Source organism: Chelonoidis abingdonii, chromosome 2 (genome assembly GCF_003597395.2).
Source record: "Chelonoidis abingdonii isolate Lonesome George chromosome 2, CheloAbing_2.0, whole genome shotgun sequence".
Taxonomy (NCBI): Eukaryota; Metazoa; Chordata; order Testudines; family Testudinidae; genus Chelonoidis; species Chelonoidis abingdonii.
In genome coordinates this window covers 25,373,640-25,396,249 of record NC_133770.1, presented here as the reverse complement: position 1 = coordinate 25,396,249, position 22,610 = coordinate 25,373,640, and the positions used below count along the sequence as shown (strand labels likewise).

Sequence of the window (22,610 nt, the reverse complement as noted above, 5' to 3'; positions counted from 1 at the left end):
AGATAATATAAAGTTAACATTTTGATTTTTCATTTTGAATGTGATCAGGAACATTTTGACTTTATCAAAATGCTTCATTTTGATTTTTTTCTAAACAAAATCATTTGAAACCAGCAAGTTCTCACAGTGTTTGGAAGGACTGGCATTTTCCAGCAGAAAAATATTCCATCAGAAACTTTTTGACCAACTCTACTCTAAATATATACGAAGGGGACCAAATTAAGGTTTCCCACGCAGTCTTAATTCTGGCATTTCCCAACTGTTAAGTTCTTGACTCTGCAACCTTAATGTTTTTTCAGCCTAGTTTTGTGTGCACAGCAGCCTGGGTTTTTTTAAAAAAGCAACTGAAAACACAGAAATCCCGTCATGTGACATCGCAGACACCTACGTGATTCATGATTAAAAAGTTTAGATTCCAAGAAGATTGGGTTCCATTCCAGGCTTGAGGAGCATGCTACAGCAGGTACCGACTTCCACTTGTTTTCTTCAAGCAAGACCCATTCTGCCCTCTTGCCTCCAACTTGTCCCAGTCCTGTTTCTTTCCCACCCTGGGCTCCACATCCAAGTCCCATTCTCCTCATCTAGCCACTCCATGTTTCCACTTCTCAGGCTTCTCATCCCAGTCCCCATCTTCTTGCCCAGCAAACCCTAGTCTCATCCCTCCAGACACCTCTTCCCAGTCTCCCTGCCACTCCCAATCATTCCATTTTCCCACAGCCCTAAGCTCTACATCCCTAGGCAGAGATCCCTCCCACAGCCCTAAGCTCTACATCCTCACCCACATAGAGATCCCTCCCTTCCCAGCTCCTCCAGCAATGTGTCTCTCCAGTCCCCTCCCACAATGACATTTCTCCACGCTCAATTTGTTCCTAGTCCAAATTTTTCTCCCAGTGCTCCTCATCTGAATTCAGTGCCCCCCTCCCCATATACTCCCTCATCTCACCACATCCTGGTTCTTCCCTGCCCTCATCTCCTCATCACTGGTTTAATCCACTTTTCTTGCCCAGCCAGGTCGTCTCACCACTTCGCCCACTCCAACTTCCAGTCAGTTTCCTTCCCCACTCTGCCCCACCCCCCAGGCTCCTTGTCCTAGTAACTCCCCTTCCCACAGGGTCTCCCAATCTACTCTCTCCCCTGGCTTGGGTCTGGCTCTTGCCTGCTCTGCATTCAAATCAATCAAGATCCTCCTCCCAGTTGCCTGGGGTATCCAGCAACACCAATTAACAACACTAGTTCAGAAAGTCGGAATAGTGCCACCTATTGTATCCTAAGCTCCAAACCCACACGTATTCTAGGTTTTCCTTCTTGAAGGTTTTGCATCCTATTGCTTGCTAGACATGACCCTGCTTCACTTGTGAGACCAGACAAGAACAATGTGGAATGGTTACATGATACTGACAACTCTACATGAACATTTTAGGATGGATTTGAATTCTGCAAGAAGTTCCCATAGCAATTGTAATTCATTTTTACATAGATGTTCTAATCTACAAGATCACAATCTTGATTTCAGTTTATTGTAAGTGATATCAGCGGTTTCTTTCCAATCTTTAAAGTGATACTCAAAGGGGTGCTACACAGAAATTAAAACTGTACTGTAACCATTTTAACCGTCTTTAAGCACAAAAATCAATTTTATACATAGAGGGTGTGTATAACCTGTGCAACAAAATGGAATTAAAGATTTGCTTATACGGAATTGGGGAAAAATGGAAATAAAAGACATTTGAACCCTTTTTAAATCCATATTGAACTGTGAGCATAGCAAATTACAACATAGAAGTCATATTTTCAGGGACAACTTTAGCCCTTTTCCAGCAGCAATCTGACTGCCATTGCCTTGGAAACTGAACCAGAGGCGAAGGAAGGGATCAGGGTTGAAAATTATGGTGGGGGGGGGGGGAATCATTTGCTTGCTTTCCCTTAGGGCTGAAATACTGAGGAAATAATAATACTAAGGTAATAAGGACAGAGTTTATAAACAGCAAGTTACAAAACTCTGTTGAATGACTTAATACATTTTCAAACTGTAATGAAGAAAACACTAAACATCTAAAAACAATCAGCCCAATACAAGTAAATAAAAACAAGTAGTTTCACATATTTATAAACTCAGGATTTTTTTCCCCAAAAGAAATTGGCTTTCATAGACAAACAAATAAGATGTTTCACACCAAATTATTTTGACTCTAAAGCATGTACAGAATTTAAGTCTGTGAAAACTGATGTGCACTGCTCATGGGGACTCCCCCACACACGCAAAAGATCTTTGAGTTTGTCCAGTGATGCATCCAAGTGAAGTTCTGCATCAATAATGAAAATATGTAACAGCAACTTCCCTCCATTTTATGAAATGCTGAATATAATTAGTTCAGCATTGATTCTCTCTCTTTAGAACACTCCTGATTCCATGCATGGCCAAAACTGAAATGCTTACACATGTTCAGTCAGTGTAACATTGTCCACCACCAATCTTTGCCTTACTGGAAGGGGAAATTTATGGCCTTGATATTACATCCAAGTAGTAGAATATATAAAAGTTAAAAGATGTTCGTCATTCAACTGATTAAGAATTAGTCTGCTCCTGAGAACTTGTCTCGAGCAGCTTGATTGGTTCCTCCACTCCATCCCCCAAGAAAATAAGTTAGTGTGTACTCCTTTCTGATGTCAGAGGTTGATCCCTCTGGTGATAAAATGGCCAGCAGCCACTGGAAGCAATGACAATTAAACTGCATATAATCCAATGGCCCTGTGTTACATATGTATGTGTTAAATACAGTTAAGGATAGTAGGATCACACTATTAACCTTTCCTTCAACCTAAGTTTGTCAAACCATGTAAATTAAATGGCTAATCATTGCTCAGGATACTAGACATGGACCAACCTGGAGTTGCTCTGATTTTATTAGCAGGAGGTGCACAAGGCAAAAGTATGGATTTTTTTTTTTTTTTTTGAAGTATCTAGACTACATCCGTGCTTATGTTTCTTTTCCTTCCTCTCTAACAAAAAGATGTTTTAATCTTGTTTGTAAAAAAAAACATGTCTGCAGCCCAATACCAACCAGTGTGTATGCCCCAGCGAGTAAAAAAAATCTGATGAGTTTAAATTTAATCTTCCAAATTGTTAGAAACAAAACCTTTACAATTACTGTAGATACTGTGACAGTGTCCTTTAAATAAAAAAGTCTTCTGATACCAGCAATTAAAGCCTACAGCTGATCACCTGAACCTTTTATCAGCAGGTATGGAAGTGTGGCAATTATGAAAGACTGACGGTCTAATATACACTGTAATTCAGAAAAACAAGTGTTCTGAAAAAAATCAAGCTACTTTAAGACATTCTGCTCTATGAAGTCACCACGTACATTCTGTTATAGTCTCCATTAAGTACTTCACCCCTTCTTATCCCTTCATAGTTTTATGCTTCAGCTTACTGTTAGGACCTCAATTTTTTCATAATTACTTAATGGTGCACTTATTCTCCCCTTCTACTGCACCTCTTTGCCTTCATATACTAATGAATGAAAAATCTGGTTAACAAATCAGCCTCTCAACTTCCACCTAAACAGTGCTGTAGAGGACTCAAGCTCAGCTATTGTTCTATATAATCATAAGAATGTAATTAAAAGATCATAATAATTAATATCTTATGGCAATCAACTTTAAACATCCTACTATATAAGAAGACACCATCTAATTACTTTGATCTTTCATCTTATACTGTGATATGTCAGACAGTTAGGGGCAGCTAAAAGGTCTCTCTGAAGCAGCCTTCCTCTTCCTTCTGAAAATGTCAGCTGCCACATGCATTTGCTTATTTGAGCAACAGCTGGCAATATCTCAATAGCCAGCACAACAAGGCTAAACACAGTGAGGAGCAAAGCCAGTGTAAGATCACTTGGGACTAAGGAGGGAAAAACTACAGAATTATTGGGACTAAGGAGGGAAAAACTACAGAATTATTTCCTCTCGAATGGAGAAGGGACTGCAGCAGCCCTAGTTAGAGCTGCAAGAACAAAGATGACATGTGATGTTTATCTGTGGTATTGCCCTATTAGCTGTAAGTATTAATCATCTTAAAAATCACATTTGGCATAACAGTCTTTCTTCATCTTAAAGGCAGTATTTCAGAGACAGACCAAAAGCACTTTTTCGAGGTTAAGGAAAGACTCAACTTATCCTGATCGAAATTAATTTTTTGAGGTAGCACTCATTTACTTCATATTGCTGGCTCAAAATAAAACTAGGGAAATGAACCCATTTAAAAATATGTTCACTGAAGACGTAAAAACAAAAACACAATTTCCTTTCTGGGTAGGTAATCAAAAAGTGTCAAATCCTTCCTATATAAGTCAACTCACATTCAGTGGAACATCTGAAACTTTCATAAATGGTTTATAACAATAGCTATAAACTAAAGTGCTTTAAAACTTTGCTTGAACAGATTTTAGTGATTAGAATCACAATATTCTGGATTTTTGCTAGTGTGAGATGCTATAAGATTGGAATGAGCTTTATGCATGACGGGCAGAATGAACATTTTCTTGTTCTTTTTCAAGAGAAATGTGCAAAAACAGCCTGAATGTTTTAACGCAGCATTCTATGCACATTACAAGAGATTGCTTGCTTTTTCTCTCTCAAATCCATGTTATTTCTCCAGTAACTAGAATAAAATTGGAGTTGAAGTTACATTACATTGCAGCACTAAAAATCATACTTCAGACAGATGCAAACAAGAAAATGTTTACCATGATACTATTACTGAAATTCACACTTCTTGAAGTTCAGCCCTGCAGATTCCTTTTAACACAAGGCAGATATGTAAAATTATGGAAAATGCAATAGACTAGTATATATTCTTCACAATAAGTATATAAATTTCACATTAAAGTCACAACTGTAATGCCCTAATGTTCATCTAGCAAATGCTGAATAGCTTACGAACACTTATGTGCTCTATATTACAGTGAACTCCTTTCTACAGACCAGTGGTTGCTAAGATATAAAAGTTCATACACAAGACAAACTAATTTTTAAAAAAGTCACATTTTCTGTACATTACATGCAAATGGTGCACAATGTGGTAACAACAACATTTGCAAAGCGCTCCTTTTAAGGGAGAACTTTTACAATGAAGGCAGAATAATATTCAAAAGAGTCTGCAACAACAAAAAAAGTTTACAAGTCCATGGCAACAAAAGCAAAAATGCTTCCAGCATCTCATTTTTCTTGTAACAATGCAGGGATGTTGATGTTCCAGCCAATAGCCTGACGATCAAACCCACAGGTAAACAGGTTACATATTGGATGGTCTTCACTCCAAGCTGAGCAGCAAACCATTCTTCTATGGCCCTATTACAATTTAAATAAATAAATTAGTTACATTAGACAAGAAAGATGTTTTAAATTAGCAATCTATTCACTATACTAATGCATGATAAACCGATACAAGTATCTGTTTGCATTTACCAAATAAAGCTATTCAAATAGATTTTTTTATATTATCTAAAAAGTCACACCAGGATAAACCTTCCAGTATCTTGAGCTTAGGTGTTTAACAGAACACAAAATGTTTTTAATTTTTATTAAAAATTCTTAGTCACTCTCTTGCCATGCATACTTCTATCAGAAAAAAAAAATAGTTCTCAAATACAATGAAGTAAATTTGGCACATTTTAGAGCACAAAAAAAAAAAAAGTCAGTCAATGGTCCCTGTTCAAGAACAAGTTAGTTTGTAAAATGAAAATTTATACGCCATGAATGGTGTCAAGTATTAGGAGGTAGCCGTGTTAGTCTATATCCACAAAAACAACAAGGAGCCCAGTGGCATCTGAAGAAGTAGGTTTTTTTAATCTACAAAAGCTTATGCCCAAATAATCTGTTAGTCTTTAAAGTGTCACTGGACTCCTTGTTGTTTATATGCCATGAATAAGGCTACGTTTTAGACATAGGTATTTCTAGTATAAGTCACGGACAGGTCACAGGCAGTAAACAAAAATTCACAGCCCATGACCAGTCTATGCCTTCTACTATATATCCCTGACTAAAACTTTATGGGACGGGGGGGGGGGGCAGTCTGGGAGCACTGTGAGTGCTGGAGGGGGTGTTCCAGGGGCCGCGGCCCGGTGGGGGCACCGTGGGTGCTGGGATAGGTTCCCTGTCCAGCTCCTGGGATGCAGTGACGTTCAACTCCTAGCTCCATATGCTGCCTCTCCTCCACAATAAACCTCAGTTCTGAAGCTCCTATTGGCTGAGAACCGCGGCCAATGGGAGCTGCGGGGGCAGCACCTGCACGCAAAGGCAGCATGTGGAGCTAGGAGCCGAGGAAGGAGGAGTTCTTGTTGTCCTTCCGAGGAGCACTCTTATCAGGTAAGACCACCCCACGCCCCAATCCCCAGCGTTGAGCCCCCCTATACCCAAACTCCTGCTGCTGGGGGGTCAGGGGCTGAGACTTCCCCAGCAGCGGTCTGTGCACCTGGCCCAGGGGCTGCCTCAGCTGCTCAGGCAGCTCCCATGCCAGCCACACAGACTGCTGCAGAATCCGTGACAAACACAGAACATTAGCTATGAAGTCTTATGTGGATCTCTTGGAACATCATGAAAGAAAATAACTTTGTTTAGAAAAGCAGGCCTTGGACATAACAAATAACTTTCTATAGAAAGTTTCACTATAATTTTACTATGACTGTACAGATCTGCGCTGCTGATACTAAAGTACTACTAACCTAAAGGAGCATTTACAGTCTAGAAAAATCTATATCCTACAGAGAAATAATTTCAGAGATTTGTAAATATGGTTTCTCCAGAACAGCAAGTGTTCTGAAGGACTTTGTTCCTTTTACTCATTCCCTGTAAAAATGTATCTACAAATTTAATAGCAAAGAGCATGAAACTATGAAAAACTCTCAATCCTCGCCCCATTTCTATAATCTTAAATATCTATCAAGTAGCATGAAAATCCTCACTTTAAGTATTATATTCTCTGTTGAACTGTTTTCCTGATACATTTTAGAATTAAAAACAAGATTAATGCCATATTGCAAAATGTTTTTTAGTTACACCAAATACAAGACAGAAACTGACCAACACCACTTCTCGCTCAAACACTGCTCCCTAAGAGTGTATACCCAACAACAAAACCCTGTGGCAGAGCATCTCAGAGCCGAGATTAACTGATTCAGGCTTGCTCTACAGTGCTCAAAATAGCAGTGGAGATGTCTGGGCTCAAGCTGGAGACCATCCCATTCTTACTGGGTATCAAAGCCTGTGCTCCAGTCAAAGACTGTAGTTGTGTAGCAAGCGCCCAAGTCAGCTGACTCAGGCTGAGATACACTGCCTTAGTTGTTGGATTTTGGTTTTTTTTGTGGCTGTGTAGATGTACCCTAATATGGATCCTAAATATCATTTGTTGGTCTCACCTGAAAGGTAAGTTCTTCAGCAAGATGGTATCCCTTAAAACCATGCTGGGGCACTGGTAATACTGGCTTATATGAAAGAGTATCACCAACTGAATCATCACCACCCTGGGTCCTACCTAATTACTGATCTTGCTCAACCCAGAAGTCTTAATCTACTTTTTTTCTTTCTAAGTATTAACAAAAGTTATTTTGCAAGAAAAATAATAGCAGCTTGTTCAGTGACATTCCAATGGCTCTGCACTCATAAGAGATATGGCTTTGGTTTCTGATCATTCATTCTCTTAACCAAGAAAGGCTAATACTATTGTGGAATCATGGTATTAGTCTCATTGTGGGAGAAAAATAAGGTCTCAACAACTACCCCTCAAGACAATTAACAAGCAGTCCCAAACAGAATCCTTGCCATCGCTCAAATCACAAGAATCATTACTGTAGACTGAAGCATCAAAAAACCAAACTGAAATACTGACACTTCTACACTCCCTTCCCTGTTCCTTATAGTTAAGCTATTCTTAAAAACTCTCTTTTAAACTATGTAGCACTGTTTTACAGATGCTGCATGCCACACCCAGAGTGGGCTGCATTTCAGTAGTAAGCGATATGATTTCTATACATCTACCTTCCAGGAATGTTGTAAGATGCAGAGTTTGTAACATGCTTTAAGGTCCTATGGAATGCTTGAAAGATGCTATAGAGTTGCAGTATTAAGTAAGTTTACTCTCATTTTAAATGATAGTTATTGTTAGAACAAGTGACTATATAAAAGTGGCACCTTATTACTCAGATCTATTTTGTGGCTATTATGAGTCACACTAGCTAAATTTTTCATGACTGTTTTTACTACATTATTCAGGTTAAAATTACAGTCCCTAGACAAAAGGAGAGAAAAATGTTGGGTTGTTTGTTTGTTTGTTTTTTTTTAACCTACACATCAACTCTATTGCCAAGACCCAAGTACAAAATGGATACTAGCACAAGCATGGGAAAAAAGCATCACTATCAAGAACTTCAGTTTGCGGGATGGAGAGCAACATTTTTTTACTTGTAAACTAAACAAAATTAATAAGCAATCACTGAGAGACCTGGAACTTCAAGATGTTAGGTAGTCAGTCATTTCTCAGAGCAAATCCATGTTCTAAGATATGCTCTACATTTATGCTTCAAGCGGTATTTAAACATTCTTCACCTCATTTATAACATTGAAAAAAAATCAGAAATACTTCAGCACAGAGAAGTCAAGGTGAAACCAGCTGAACTGAAGATAAACATCATACATATTTTGTGGATTCAGAAAAAAAATTACATTAATTTATCTGTTCCAAAGTTTGCAAGGAGATTTACCCAAATTTAGAAAACCCAAAATGTTTTGTATTAAATGTGAATTTTCAGTAACTGACAAAATTTTCACTCCAGAAATTCAGCTACCTGTCTGTTACTGCGAGGGAGCCGTGCTAATCGCACTCCTGACATGTCGAATAATCTAACCTGACGGTTGTCATGTGGAAGGGCAATGATTCTTTGGCCAACACATACATTAATCCTGCACAGAAGAGATAAAAGTAGGTTATGTACAAAACTGAGCCTGACAAATAGGACTTGACAGTACAAGTCTGAGTTCATTGACAGTGATGTGGCTGAATATTTACTATTAAATTTAACAGTATCATGAGTGTATTACAGCTAAGATTTTTTTTTATTGGAATAAGTTTGATCATCTGTGGCACACGCACACGGATACACAATTACTACCAGAAACTCCAGGAAAGCAAAATTATCTACTTTTTAAGAAGCTTTTTACAAATCCAACCCAAGCTTTGTTTTCACTCTTGATCATTGAATTTTAGTTCAGGTTCAATACACTTTAACTTTTAAGGTTAACTCAATTGATTATTTGTTTACCTGTTCACTGCAGAGTCTGTACGGATAGTAGCAATAGGAGATCTCATATTTTTTAAGTCCCAGACTTTTACAGTACGGTCATCACTACCCGAAACAACATTGTCACCCACTGTGAAAACAGCTGATGTCACGGTACTAAACAATTGGGAGTAAAAAAGAATAATAAAATCAAAGCTTCAGGAAGAGTTAAGGAACCTTGATTTCAAGTTCTTCTGTTAACTATTTTTATGTTCCCTTAAATGTGTAATTTGCAATAGATAATTTCAAACCAAAGTGACTAAAACTTAAGAAAGTCTTCAAGTGAGAGACATTAGACTTTGAATAAACTGTCAGTGGAAATCAGGGAAGCCAAGTCACATGGGACATAAAGTTAAATTGGACAAAGCACTAGGAAAAACAACATTGTAGAGAAAAATGTTCCACTGGTACAGATAGACTAGAGAAACTAACTGGTCATAAGAACCACCATACAGGTGAGACCAATGGTCCATCTACTCCAGTATCCTGTCTTGAACAGTGGTCAGTACCAGAGTTTAAGTAGGAATTTTGGAGTGATCTACCCCATCCTCCCCTTGCAATCTCTGGCAGTCAGAGATTTGGGGTCACCCAACTACAGGGATTGCATCCCTGACCCTCTTGGCTAATACCCATTGATGGACCTACCCTCCATGAACTTATCTAGCTCTTTTTTGAAACCAGTTATGCTTTTGGCCATCACAACAAGTTCCACAGGTTAATTGTACGTTGTATGAAAAAAACATTTCCTCTTGTTTGTATTAAACCTGTTGCCTACTAGTTTCATCAGGTGACTCCTGGTTTTTGTATTGTGAGAGAGGGTAAACAACACTTCTCTATTCATTCTTTCCACACCATTCATGATTCTATAGACCTTTAACATGTCCCTGTCCACTCGTCTCTTTTCTAAACTGAACAACCCTAATACTTTTAGTCTCTCCTTGTACAGAAGCCGCTCCATGCCCTTGATCAACTTTGCTGCCCTTCTCTGAACCTTTGGGTGACTAGAGGTATTCAAGGGTGGGGGCACTGTGATTTATATAGTGGTATTAAGATATTTTCTATCTTATCTATACTTTTCCTAATGGTCCCTAACACTGTTAGCTTTTTTGACTGGTGCTGTGAACTGAGCTGAAGTTTTCAGAGAACTGTCAATGGTGACTCCAAGGTCTCTTTCTTCAGTGGTAAAAGCTAATTTAGAGCCCATGTATAGCTGAGATTATTTTCTTCAATGTGCATTACTTTGCATTTATCACTGTTGAATTTCATCTGCCATTTTGTTGCCCAGTCATGCAGTTTTGTAACTCTTCAGTCAGGTTTGGACTTCACGATCTTGAATAATTTTTTATTATTTGCAGACTTTGCCACTTCACTTTTCACTCCCCTTTCCAAATAATTTATTAATATACTGAACAGTACAGGTCCCAGTTATCATATCACAGATTTAAGTATAATGGGTCAGATATGTAGACCTCAGCACTCTAAAGGAAGAATAATGTTGCCAGGAAAGGTAAATATAGAAAATCTAATATATTGCTGAATGCTAACGAAGAATGAAAATGTTATGAAAAGTGACCATAAAGGAATAGCCATTTAGTTGTTAAACTTGAAATGACACATCTCAGGGGTTTTGGCCTATTTCTTCAATTTTATTTCATTAATACATACACAAATTCTCAACTAAAAATTTGTTGTTTAGTTTCCACCTATCCAAAGTTCTCAAGGCATTTTCTTCCCTCTCCTAAATCATTAAAGTATGCTTCTCAGCTCAGTTTCTATGGATGTGACTTAATAACCTATCCCGTAGCTGAGGTCAGGCACATCAATTTCTTGGAATTTAGTAATTTTAATTTAAGATGTCAGTTGTTCCTGTCATTTCTGTTGTACTGTGAGAATTTGATTTCATGTCTATTCAGACTACTGATTGAGATTAGCACTATCCAGGTCACAACAGACCAGTTTACGCAAGCCCTCTTAATTTAAATTGACATCAAATTAAACTCTAATTAGGACTCAACTCCACTGTATTAATGATACAAAGTTTCTTAATGCACTATTAGAGTGCAACTAAGCTATCCAGGGAAGTTTACACAGCATGAATCAAAGGCGTTCACAACCTAATCTTCAGAACTCCATGCTCCCCAGCACAAAAATAAAGGCATCTAAGCACCTACACAATACTTTTGGGGTCACAAATACCAAAGACACAATCTGGCTCCCACTGACAAACAAGAGCAGGATGGAGCCCTTGGACAGCAAAATAATAGGCGCCCTAGATGACTGGGATGAATACCCTTTCATGGTAAAATTACTTCACTCTTGGGCTAGATAGTTTTATATAGTACATGTCTTTTCCATACCATGCAACAGAGTTAAACAAATAGAAAATCTTTCCTCCAAAGTATAACCTACAAATACATGGTTTCTGCATGATGCTACAATAGCTCTTCATGCAACCAGGACACTCCTCAGTAGCAAGTTTCTCACAGGGTTTCCCCAAAAGCCACCGAATGAGATTTTTCCCGCTCCACCACATGAACTGTTCCTCTCCTGGATCTCTTCTTGGAGAGGCAAAGAGGGTATGTTTACATTGCAATTAGACACATGTAGTGGGCCCATACCACCTGACTTGGGCTTGTGAGGCTCGGGCTAAGCGGCTGTTTAACTGAGGGTCCCAGGGTCCAGGCTCAAACACAAGCCTGAACATCTAGACTGTAGTTAAACAGCATGGGCCACCCACAGGTTTTCAATTGCAATGTAGATATACCCAGAGAAACTGCAGTTGCCACCACCTCCCTGCAGACGGACAACAAGCAGTAAATTATCAGAGCTTAAACAACTGCTAGATAAACAAGTTTACTATGAACCAAGCTTAAGTTTCTTTAAGGTGGAATGCATTCAGTGAAGCATTTAAATTACTTGTAAATTAAATTCAGAAATGGGTGCAAATAATACCATCGGCTTAAGAGTGTGGGCCAGTGCTACACTGTTCTCATAGTTCATTTGAAACCCTCTACTATTCCAATCTGGGGTTTTTCTTGATATGAGACTGGTAAAAATCACATCAAACTGTAAGGTTCTTTAATTTAGACAAAATAGGAACAACAAAGGCCAAAGTTTTTCAGTTACAAACTAAAACAGAACTTGAATTCAGGGGGTTTGCTGAAGCAGCCAGTTAATGTGTTAGCACCTAACATTTGGAGACCTAGAAGTTTAAAAAAAAAAAAGATCAAGATTTAGCCGCACTGAATACAAAATATTAATGTAAGAAAAAAAGGAAGAGATTAAGTAACTTCTCACTTTTTCTGCTATTACTGGCCTCTAAGTGGTTCTAACCAAGTTAAAACTGTAGTTAACATCCCCTTGGCTAAATTAATAAAAAGCATCAACAAAAGATCATTAGACCTCCTGTTAATGGAATGCTAAAAGACATTAGGTTTTTAATAACTCAAAAGGATGACAGGCATTGCAGGACAAAAAAACTGGCAAAGAGGCAGTCATCTTATGACACCTTAAACTGTGGGTCCCACAGGGAGTTTGGTGTGCTACTACTGTTCTCCAGCAAAGCTTCAGACTCTGCCAAACCCCAGCAAAACTCATTTATCTTGTCGTAGCGAGCAGCCGAGCATATACTTCCAGCTGACAGCGTGGCACTTTCTCACCACACACCACTGCCTGATCTGGAACATTCTGCTCCCTCCGTGGGTCTCAATCAACGGAAATACTGTGATGCTAGCACTCCTCATTAGGACTAACAGCTGTCTCCCCAGTCACACAGAGACACAAAACTATTTTGCATAACAATCTGCTGAAATTTCACACACAGGGAAAAAATGATGTTGAAAATGTTGGACCATGGAATGCTGATACAGTATGTTTTTTGGCACCATATAAAAAAAATTAACACTAGAGTTTCCTTTATTTGCAACACACACTATTTTAGAAAGTGTTAAACATATAACAATAATACAGTGCTTTTCGTATCGAGGAAGATGCCTGTATGGTCTTGAAGACTAAATATGTTGTGAGAAGTTATGACTAGGTACTAGGGTTTCGTTCAGGCCAGCCAGTTGAAATTCATTCTGAAATTGGACTTACAAAGACAGACAACCTGGACATCGTGAATAACTGATTTATTGTTATTTAATAAATAAATACTCAAAAAAGTGTTATTTTTATACAAATGCAGTATAGTTACAGTTGTGACGGTCCCAGGATATTAGGGAGACAAGGCGGGTGAGGTAATATCTTTTATTGGACCATTTTGTGCTGGTGAGAGACACAAGCTTTCGAGCTTACACAGAGCTCTTCTCCTGATTACCTTCCCCAGAAGAAGAGCTCTGTGTGGCTTGAAAGCTTGTCTCTCTCACTAAAAGAAGTTTTAAAGAAAAGGTATTACCATGTTTACATAAAGTACACCTTATAAAACCTAGAAACATGACAGTTGAAACAAAAACAATTTTCACTTAGATAAAAAGTAGTAGTATTTCTCATTGCACTTTTTCTTTAGATAAATTTAGATTAGAACCCTTCTAGCCAAATTGGAAGTAATTTTTTTTCTAAGAATAGCTCCAGCAAAAGACAAACAAAAAACTACTTCAAAAGTAAAGTCAGTGCAAATCTATCACTAACCATCGGCTGAGCTCTCCCTATCTGACCATCATAAATTAAAGGGCTAGGTGATGACAGTTTGAATACAACCCAGTAGTTATACCTCCAAAATATCCTAAACTTCCTCCTTTGTCACTTATTTCCCCACTGTTTTGTCACCCCAGTAGTACATCCCTGATGTGTTACTGCCCCTTTACATGCCCTATTGGTAAACTGTAAGCTATTCAAGGCAAGGAACCCATCTCATTTTATTCCTGTCATGAACACATTTTAAAAGTAACCACACAATTGAAACCCTTCAGAAAAGGAGGAGGAGGATAGGTAAGTTCATGGAGGATAGCCCCATCAGTGGCTATTAGCCAGGATGGGCAGGGTTGGTGTCCCTAGCCTCTGTTTCCTAGAAGCTGGGAATGGGTGACAGGGAAAGGATCACTTGATGATTACCTGTTCTGTTCATTCCCTCTGGGGCACCTAGCTTTGGTCACTGACAGAAGACAGGATACTGGACTAGATGGACCTTTGGTCTGACTCATTATGGTTGTTCCTACGTTATTAGAATTTCTTAACTCATTTTCTAGATTCACAAAAAAGGCTCTCTTTCAATGGTGTTTCTAGCATAACTGATTCTTATTCTAATTCAGATAGTATGCATTACTGATTATTCCATAGTATAGCAAAAAGATACAAAATCATTATTTAGGACATAAAGGAGATTTCCTGTAACAACTCCTCCATATACCTGATTTTAATGCAATTATAACAAATGCTGTACACCACTATTATAGAAAATGACTATTAAAGCACTTTGAGATTAGTTATTTGATTAAGCTCTCTGGACAGACACAACGATGTAAGAAAATGTCTAGTTAAAAAAATCAGTGTAATGTACCCAGTAAAAACCAACATCACATATTTCATTATTTAAAAGTAGAGAAAGTACAGTTAGACAAATTTAAATTCTAATTATATATCTGTATATCTCAAATTATAAATCTGAAATAATTTGCTATGTTTATATTTTAATATTTTCCCCATTAGTTTGGTGAAATAGTAATTTCCCACTGTAAGCATTAATTATTAATTTCAAATTAGTTTGGTTTACAAACCAAAATGTGTTGTACTATTACAGCAAAAGTGATGACAATTTTTTTATTTTCCTTTATTGGAGTTATTCCAAGTCAGTTGAAACAAAATGAAATGAAATGAAAGGAGAGAAATGCATCCATTTACTGACAGGGGAGGAAATATAGGATATTTTCCATTCATGTGTATCTCAAATATCCTAAATCAATTTAAAATCATATCAAATGCCAAAATGTTCGTCCACTTATAAATATTGTCAAAACTGATACAAATAGAGTCTTTAGCCCACCTGCTGCTGAGGCTTAATGGCCAGTAACTGCCTCAACTGTCAGTTTTTTTATATTGCAGTTGCAATGAAAAGCTAAAGAAATTGTTATGCCCAACTCTACAGAGAATGTGGGGAAGGGTGAGCACATAGGGAGTATGTCAAATACTTGTAGTAATTCTTATCAGAAAGCAGTAAGAAAATGATATTCCAGAGCATTTACTATATTAGATCCCAATATAAAGACTCAACATCTCCACAGAGGACTCTAAAAAGGCCATAAAAACTAGGTAAACAAGCTTGGAAATTATTTTAACACAAGTGTGTGGGAAGAATGTGCAAGAATAAGTAAGACACCACAACTCACAACACTGGACTGGAGATATCCAAGACATGCTGGTCATACTATCCAGAAATGTCAGGAAGCTGTTGGGGAGACACCCTAATTTGGCAAGAGTCAAAACCCATACTGCTAAATATACAGTGTATAGTCAACTTGATACTGCTGTTTTGCAATATGCATGGAACAGTTGTCTTAAGTCAGCATTGCTGCACATTGTCATGTGCACATGCATGTGTAATCTGTGAATGAAAATCTATTATTTAGATGTACAAGTTTAGGACCCTGAAAGTGTACATGGAAAAATCTGACTCTAAAAGATTCAAGATTCAGGGCTAAAAAAACTTACTTTCAGTGCTCAAAAAAGTGTGCCAAGTGCTTTACAGTACAGACAAAAATACAGGGTCCCTGTCCAGGACAGTTAATCTATTTACAGATGAGTTGCGAAGCAGGGTAACAAAACCAAACGTAACGAAGGAAGAAAGACGAAAGGTTACAATAATAGGATCATACAGGTATTAATTAGGGGTTTGAACAGAACATGAAACTAAACTTTAAGAAAAGTTACATATACGAACACTTGACCAATTTCTTATAGATATTGCATTAACAGAGAAGGTCTTAATGAGGTTATATGAGAAAGCAGTCTGGAAAACCAGTCCAGGAGGGCATTCCATGCACAGGGACAGTAAGTAACTACACAGTCATAGATGAAGGAGAAATGGAGAACAAAGCCTCAGTGCTAGCATCACTAGCAGAGTGGAGGAGTGGGAATAACCTTGAGAAGTAGAGACACTTTAATCAGTTGTATTGGTGTCAAGGTAAATCCAACTTTGCAATGTTTCGTTTGTGTGTAGGCTTGTCCGGGTCCTCTACACAGAGGTGAACTTCATTCAGAAGCACATAACCAGCAGATATTTCCAGCAAGGTTAGGAATTACATCTTAGACACGTTCAGTTGGAAATTTTCACTGATCAAATACTGGCTGAAGTCTCCAATATCCAGGATGGGTGATACTGGACTTTTGGTATCAGAAAGTGGCTGGAAAAATACACAATACTTTGTAGGTAGCATGGATTAGACATTTTTTGCAAGAAGGGAATGGATTTTTCCATCATTTGATAGTCCAGATAGAACTGTACTCACATGAGCTTGGTGGGAGAAAATTGGTGGGCTTTCCCAGATGCTGATTCAGTATCCCTCAAAAATATTTAGCACCCACAGGTCTCCAAAGATCAGGGCCAACGATGACAGAAGGTAGAAACTGATTGCTTACCTGCTCTATAACCTTTCATAAACAAAAGATAGGTACTGCTTGGGAGCATGGGGCTTGAACAAACCAGGGTTATTTGCAAGATGTTCTGGGCACCCCTGAATTCCTACTACTGCAATTTTAACTCTAAATACTCAAAAAAAAAAAAAAAAAAAAAAAAAAAAACAAGGGCTAGATGAATGCACCCAGTTGACAAAGGGTGGCTTTCTTAACATGTGTTCCACTCTTTCAAACCCAGAAGCAGGTCCTCTACAAGAAAGAGGTTTTCTAGTTTCTGCTGAAATTTTTGAGACAGCCTCAAAACCTGTAGTCAATGTACGCTTTAAAGCATCACTCCAAGACAGCCACACTCATTTTTGTAATACAGACAACAGAAGCTGCCCTCATTTGATATTTGTCTCCAGTCCCCTCATTAATAAGGGTTTTTTAAGTTCATTTCTCTTTAGGAAATGAAATTTAAAGGCTCTCTTTTACAGAAAGAGATTCCGAGTTTCACAATTTCTCTCCCCCAATAAAGCTTGGTATTTTTTGCCTAGAACCACCACAGAGAATTAATATACTGTCAAACAGGAGGAGCGATCACAATTCTCTGATAGTTCCAAACTTTCACAGTTCTCTTCTTCACAAATGTTCCTCAGTTCCAGTCTGATTTTATTAGCTAAATCTCTCCTGAAGAGCTAAATCCTGTAATGATACTTTGGGAAATCGGAGATAAGAACTGAGTACAGATAGCTACATAATATTGCAGCTGGAGTGAGAAAATAGGTACACTGGTAATGGGAATTACATGATTTCAAAGGTCTAACCTCTGACTGTAAAACAACCGAAGAGGAAAGATAGCATTTGTCTGAATGCACTGTTTTTGAGGAAGCTATACTGAATAATGGAAGAATTGGTAGGAGCAGGCTGGAAGAACTGTCACAGATATGAGGAGTTCACAAGTACTTTGAAGGATCAAGTATGTCTCATTACTGTTAGGAGTTCTACAGTTTGCATCAGCAGCTGTACACGGAGGCAGTTTTGTTACAGGGATTGTCAGCAGTCTGGTCTCTGGTACATAGTGAGGTGTACGCAGAGGCAGTGTTTCTGCAGGAATCCTCAGGTCAAGAGTAAAGGCATGGTTTGTGTGGAGCAGGCAGGCTCACTGTGAGTCTGACACCTCATGTTCACTAGGTCTAACATAACCCCGAGTTCTCTTAGAGCTACAGTGTTAGACTTTGTCCAAGTGCTCATGTACTCTGTTCCCAGAGCAGTCCATAGCATCTGTAAGGGTGTGTGTGTTATTGGAATGTTGGGGCATCACTCGAAGAGGGCAGAGTAAGGTTGTACTGTAGAGCAGCATGTGCCTTAACTCTATTTCCTGGTTTTCAGAGGTGCAAGCATATCTGAATGTGACCTGTGAGGGCTTGACACACTACTGAGCAACCTTAACTCTATATTAAAGTTCTTTGGCAATTAATTCCCTTTGTTTAAAAACAATGTTTTTTTCTCTTAACAGCCCCATGGGTCACAGCCCAGCTCTCCCTCTGCACCACTTCTGGCTCCTTAGCGATGATTATCCAGGTAACTGAATCCCACTGGATGTATGTTATTCCCTTCACTGTTCCTGCACTGTTTCCTCTTTCTCCACTTGTCCCAAACAACCTAGTCCTCTCTTCTCAACTCTCCTCTGTTAAGATGAGTTCCTGTCTGCATCCTGTAGAACTTGCCATACCGGTATTGCCCTGGCCTCTTCCTTTGTCATTCAGTGTTGGACCCATTCTACAACAATATGCATTACCTCACCTTTTGGGGGCGAAGCCAGACCTTTTGGCACCTGCTCCCCTATTTGGTGTAAACATTGCTTGTGCCAATCAGAGGCGAACACACACAGGTTTTGGGGTCTGTCCACTATGACACTTCTGTGATGTCATAGTGGGTATTTTAGGGGTTGCCCTGCCATGTGCAGGCAGAGAGAGGAGAAAACGAGTCCCGTGTATGCCGTGTATGCCGTAACCGAGCCTGATCACCTCGAAGCCTCTCTCTCAGCTCACGTGTTTCAAATAGAGCTTCTACGTTTGCCGGTCGTGATGTGTTGGTTTGTATTTGTAAGTATCAGTTATTACTAAATGCTGCATTTTGTTTGTAAATATTGTTAGTAGATATTTTAGGCATTGTGTGTTTTAGGTTTTGTTAACTCTATTAGCTAATCATAAGCTGCTCCCTTACCCCTTGTAACTATCTCCAATAAAATTTAAAATTGATTAATTTTAGTTGTGTGTGTGTCTGCAGTTTGCCTCGTGACCCATACTCTCCTTGCATCTCTTACCTATATAGTCTGTTGCCACGTGCAGCCTGGTAAATAACAGGCCTGCATTTTCTTTTGCCCCTGCGAATACGTGGCAATCTACATCCTCATCATGCAGAGGCTGGTGCTGGCATGAAACTTGCAGGCTGAAGTGCTAGAGTGAGGAGGCAGGTACAGTGCAGGGACAAGCACAGAGTCAGTGGGACATATTTTGAAAGAGGATAGAGCTTTCATGGCACAGGTGCAGTGGGGAGTTATGAAGGGTAGTGCTGAAGCTCCCAACATCCCCCACTGAACAGGTCTATTCCCTTCCTTCCACCTCACTCTTCCCTGCACAGTTTCAGCATCTCCAACATTCTCCTTCTCCCCATTTCCCCTTCCAAACGCTCAGGCAGTGCTCCAACTCCAATACTCCCTCCATCAAACCTCCACAATGTGAGTCACCATGTGGATTTTAGAGTACTCAGCAGCTCTCATTCAAGGCTTTTGACTTGATATCAAACTGTATTTTAGTTAAGATAAAGGAAGTTACCTTTTCTGTAACTGGTGTTCAAGATGTGTTGCTCCTGTCCATTCCATATTAAGGGTATGTGCTCACCACATGCACTGGTGCCGGAAGTTTTTTCCCCTCAGCAGTATCCATAGGGGACCAGTTCTGGTGACCTCTGGAGTGGTGCCCACATGGCAGGTTACAAGGGGTGCTGCCAAGTCCCCTCCACCCATAGTTCCTTCTTGCCGGTAACTCCGACAGTGGGGAAGGAAGGCAGTCATGGAATGGACATGAGCAAGACATCTTAAAGAACACCAGTTACGTGAAAAGGTAACTGTCTTTTCTTCAAGTGCTTAATCATGTCCATTCCATATTAGGTGACTCCCAAGCAGTACCCCTGGAGGTGGGTAGGAGTTCACAGACACGTAGATTGTAACACAGCTCTGCCGAACCCAGTGTCATCCGCGGCCTCCTCAGTGATGGCACAATGAGCAGTAAATGTGTGAACAGAGGACCACGTTGTGGCTTTACAGATGTTCTGGATCGGGATGTGCGCCAGGAAGGCCACTGAAGACACTTGCCCTCTCATCGAGTGGGCTCTGACAATCAGCAGTGGCAGAACCCGCATCAGGTCGTAACAGGTCCTTATGCTCGAGGTAATCCAATTGGAAATCCTCTGCGGGGACACCAGGCGACCCTTAATTCTATCCACTGTAGCAATAAAGAGTTGAGTCGATTTACAGAAAGGCTTGGTACGTTCTAAGTAGAGAGTGTCAGAATCTCCTGAGTTGCCTGAAGGGCCTCAGGCATCGTTATCTGGAGTTGCAGGCAAAGCATGGGATGGGCTGCACTGCTCGACTTGAGCTGGGGCCCGACTTCCCGAGGGGGATGTTGAGCTGCCCGACACAGGTCTTGGCTCTCCCCCTGCCCTTTCCATTTCCTTGTGGGAGACAGGAGATCTTCTCCTCAGTCTTTTTCGGCTTCTTAAGCGGAGCCACTGAGGGAGACCGGTGCCAGGTCATGGACAGCACCGGGGAAACACTGGCACGGAGGCCACGCTCAGTGTGGAGTTGGACCTCTGCTCCAGTGCCAGAATGAGTGCAGACTCCATTAGGAGTGCTCTTGGATGGATGTCGCACTCCATCTTCATCCTAAGTTTGAAGGACTTGCAGATATGGCACTTGTCACTTATGTGCCCTTTGCCTAAGCACCTTAGGCATCTGGTATGTGGATCGCTGACGGGCATAGGCCATTTGCAGAAAGCGCAGAGCTTAAAGCCTGGGGACCAGGGCATGTCCTCACCCCCGGCTCGGTCCTGTCCGGGATTAATGAAGAGTTCAAGAACTACTACTAAGGGTAACTAAGAAACTACTAACTATATATAACTATTTTACAGGGTTTCAAAGTTCGCAAGAACAGAGAAAGAAACAACGCTAGCCGAAGCAACAGATGTACCAGCACCTTCACTCGCTGCAAGAAGGAACTGAGGGTGGGGGAAGCTGGCAGCACCCCTTATACCACGCTATGCAGGTGCCGCTCCAAAGGGCACCTGGGCCGGTCCCCCAGATACTGCTAGATACTTCTAGCACTGGTGCATGTGGTGAGCACAAACCCCTAATATGGAATGGACATGAGCAAGCACTTGAAGAAGAACTAGAACATACAAAATCAACATGGTACATATTAAATGGATTAAAAACTGGTTAACCGCAAATAGAAACAAACCACTTGATGATTTCCTAACAAGGTCCTCAAGGATTGGTTCTTGGCCCTATGCTATTTAATATTTTTACCACTGACCTGGAAGACAACAACAACACTAATAAAGTACACAGATGATCAAAATACTGAGGGCATGAGAAGTAAAGAAGAGGACAGATCACTGATACAGAGCAATCTGGATCGCCCGGTAAGCTGGCTGCAAGCAAACAATATGCATTTCAAAGCAGTCAAATCTAAAGCATACTTACAGGATGGGACTCCTATCCTGGGAAGTAGGGACTCGGAAAAGGACTTGGGGGATCATAGTGAATAATCAGCTGAATACAAGCTCCCAGTATGATGCTGTGGCCAAAAGGGCTAATAAGATTCTAGGAGCATAAACAGGAGAAGAAAGAGGAGTAGTAGTAGAGAGGTTATTTTACCTCTGTATTTGGCACTGATGCAACCACTGTTGAAATACTCCATTACTGTCTCCATATCGAAGAATTGGAGGCAAGGCTTTAGAGAAGAGCCATGAGACAGATTTAAGAACCGGAAAAAATGCCTTACAGTGAAAGACTCAAGAAGCTCAATCTGTTTAGTTTAATAAAGGGAAGGTTAAGAGATGACGTGATCAGTCTGTAACTAACTACATAGAGAACAGAAATTTGATAGTAGAAGGCTATTCAATCTAGCAGACAAAATACAATGGCTGGAAGCTGAAGCTAGACAAATTCAGATCAGAAATAAACTGCAAATTTTTAAACTGTCAAGGAAATTAACCACTGGAACTCCGCACCAAAACAGGAGCATTCTTTGGAAGTAAGACTAGCATTTTGTCATGTGTCTAGGATATCAAGCCTGGAAGTCTGATTTAGTTACTTTTGTGAATTGCACCTACTGATTTCTCTTAATTAAGTTTGGCATACATGCATCAAACAGATTCATAGATTCATAGACTCTAGGACAGGAAGGGACCTCGAGAGGTCATCGAGTCCAGTCCCATGACCTCATGGTCAAGACCAAATACTGTCTAGACCACCCCTGATAGACATTTATCTAACCTACTCTTAAATATCTCCAGAGATGGAGATTCCACAACCTCCCTCGGCAATTTATTCCAGTGTTTAACCACCCTGACAGTTAGGAACTTTTTCCTAATGTCCAACCTAAATCTCTCTTGCTGCAGTTTAAGCCCATTGCTTCTTGTTCTATCCTTAGAGGCTAA

General features: G+C 39.8%; 1 protein-coding gene across 2 annotated transcripts in view; it reads right to left on the bottom strand.

Annotated features, from left to right (window-relative positions):
• Positions 1-1,497: 1,497 nt before the first annotated feature.
• Positions 1,498-22,610, bottom strand: part of WDR37 (WD repeat domain 37) — a 65,247-nt gene continuing 44,134 nt past the window's right edge. For both annotated transcript variants that reach the window (XM_032782115.2, XM_032782114.2), the window contains 3 exons: positions 9,318-9,452; positions 8,844-8,958; positions 1,498-5,352 (listed from right to left, as the gene is read on the bottom strand). In XM_032782115.2, the coding sequence (XP_032638006.1) occupies positions 5,221-5,352; positions 8,844-8,958; positions 9,318-9,452 (382 nt within the window). In that variant the 3' untranslated portion in view covers positions 1,498-5,220. The remainder of the gene's footprint in view (positions 5,353-8,843; positions 8,959-9,317; positions 9,453-22,610) is intronic.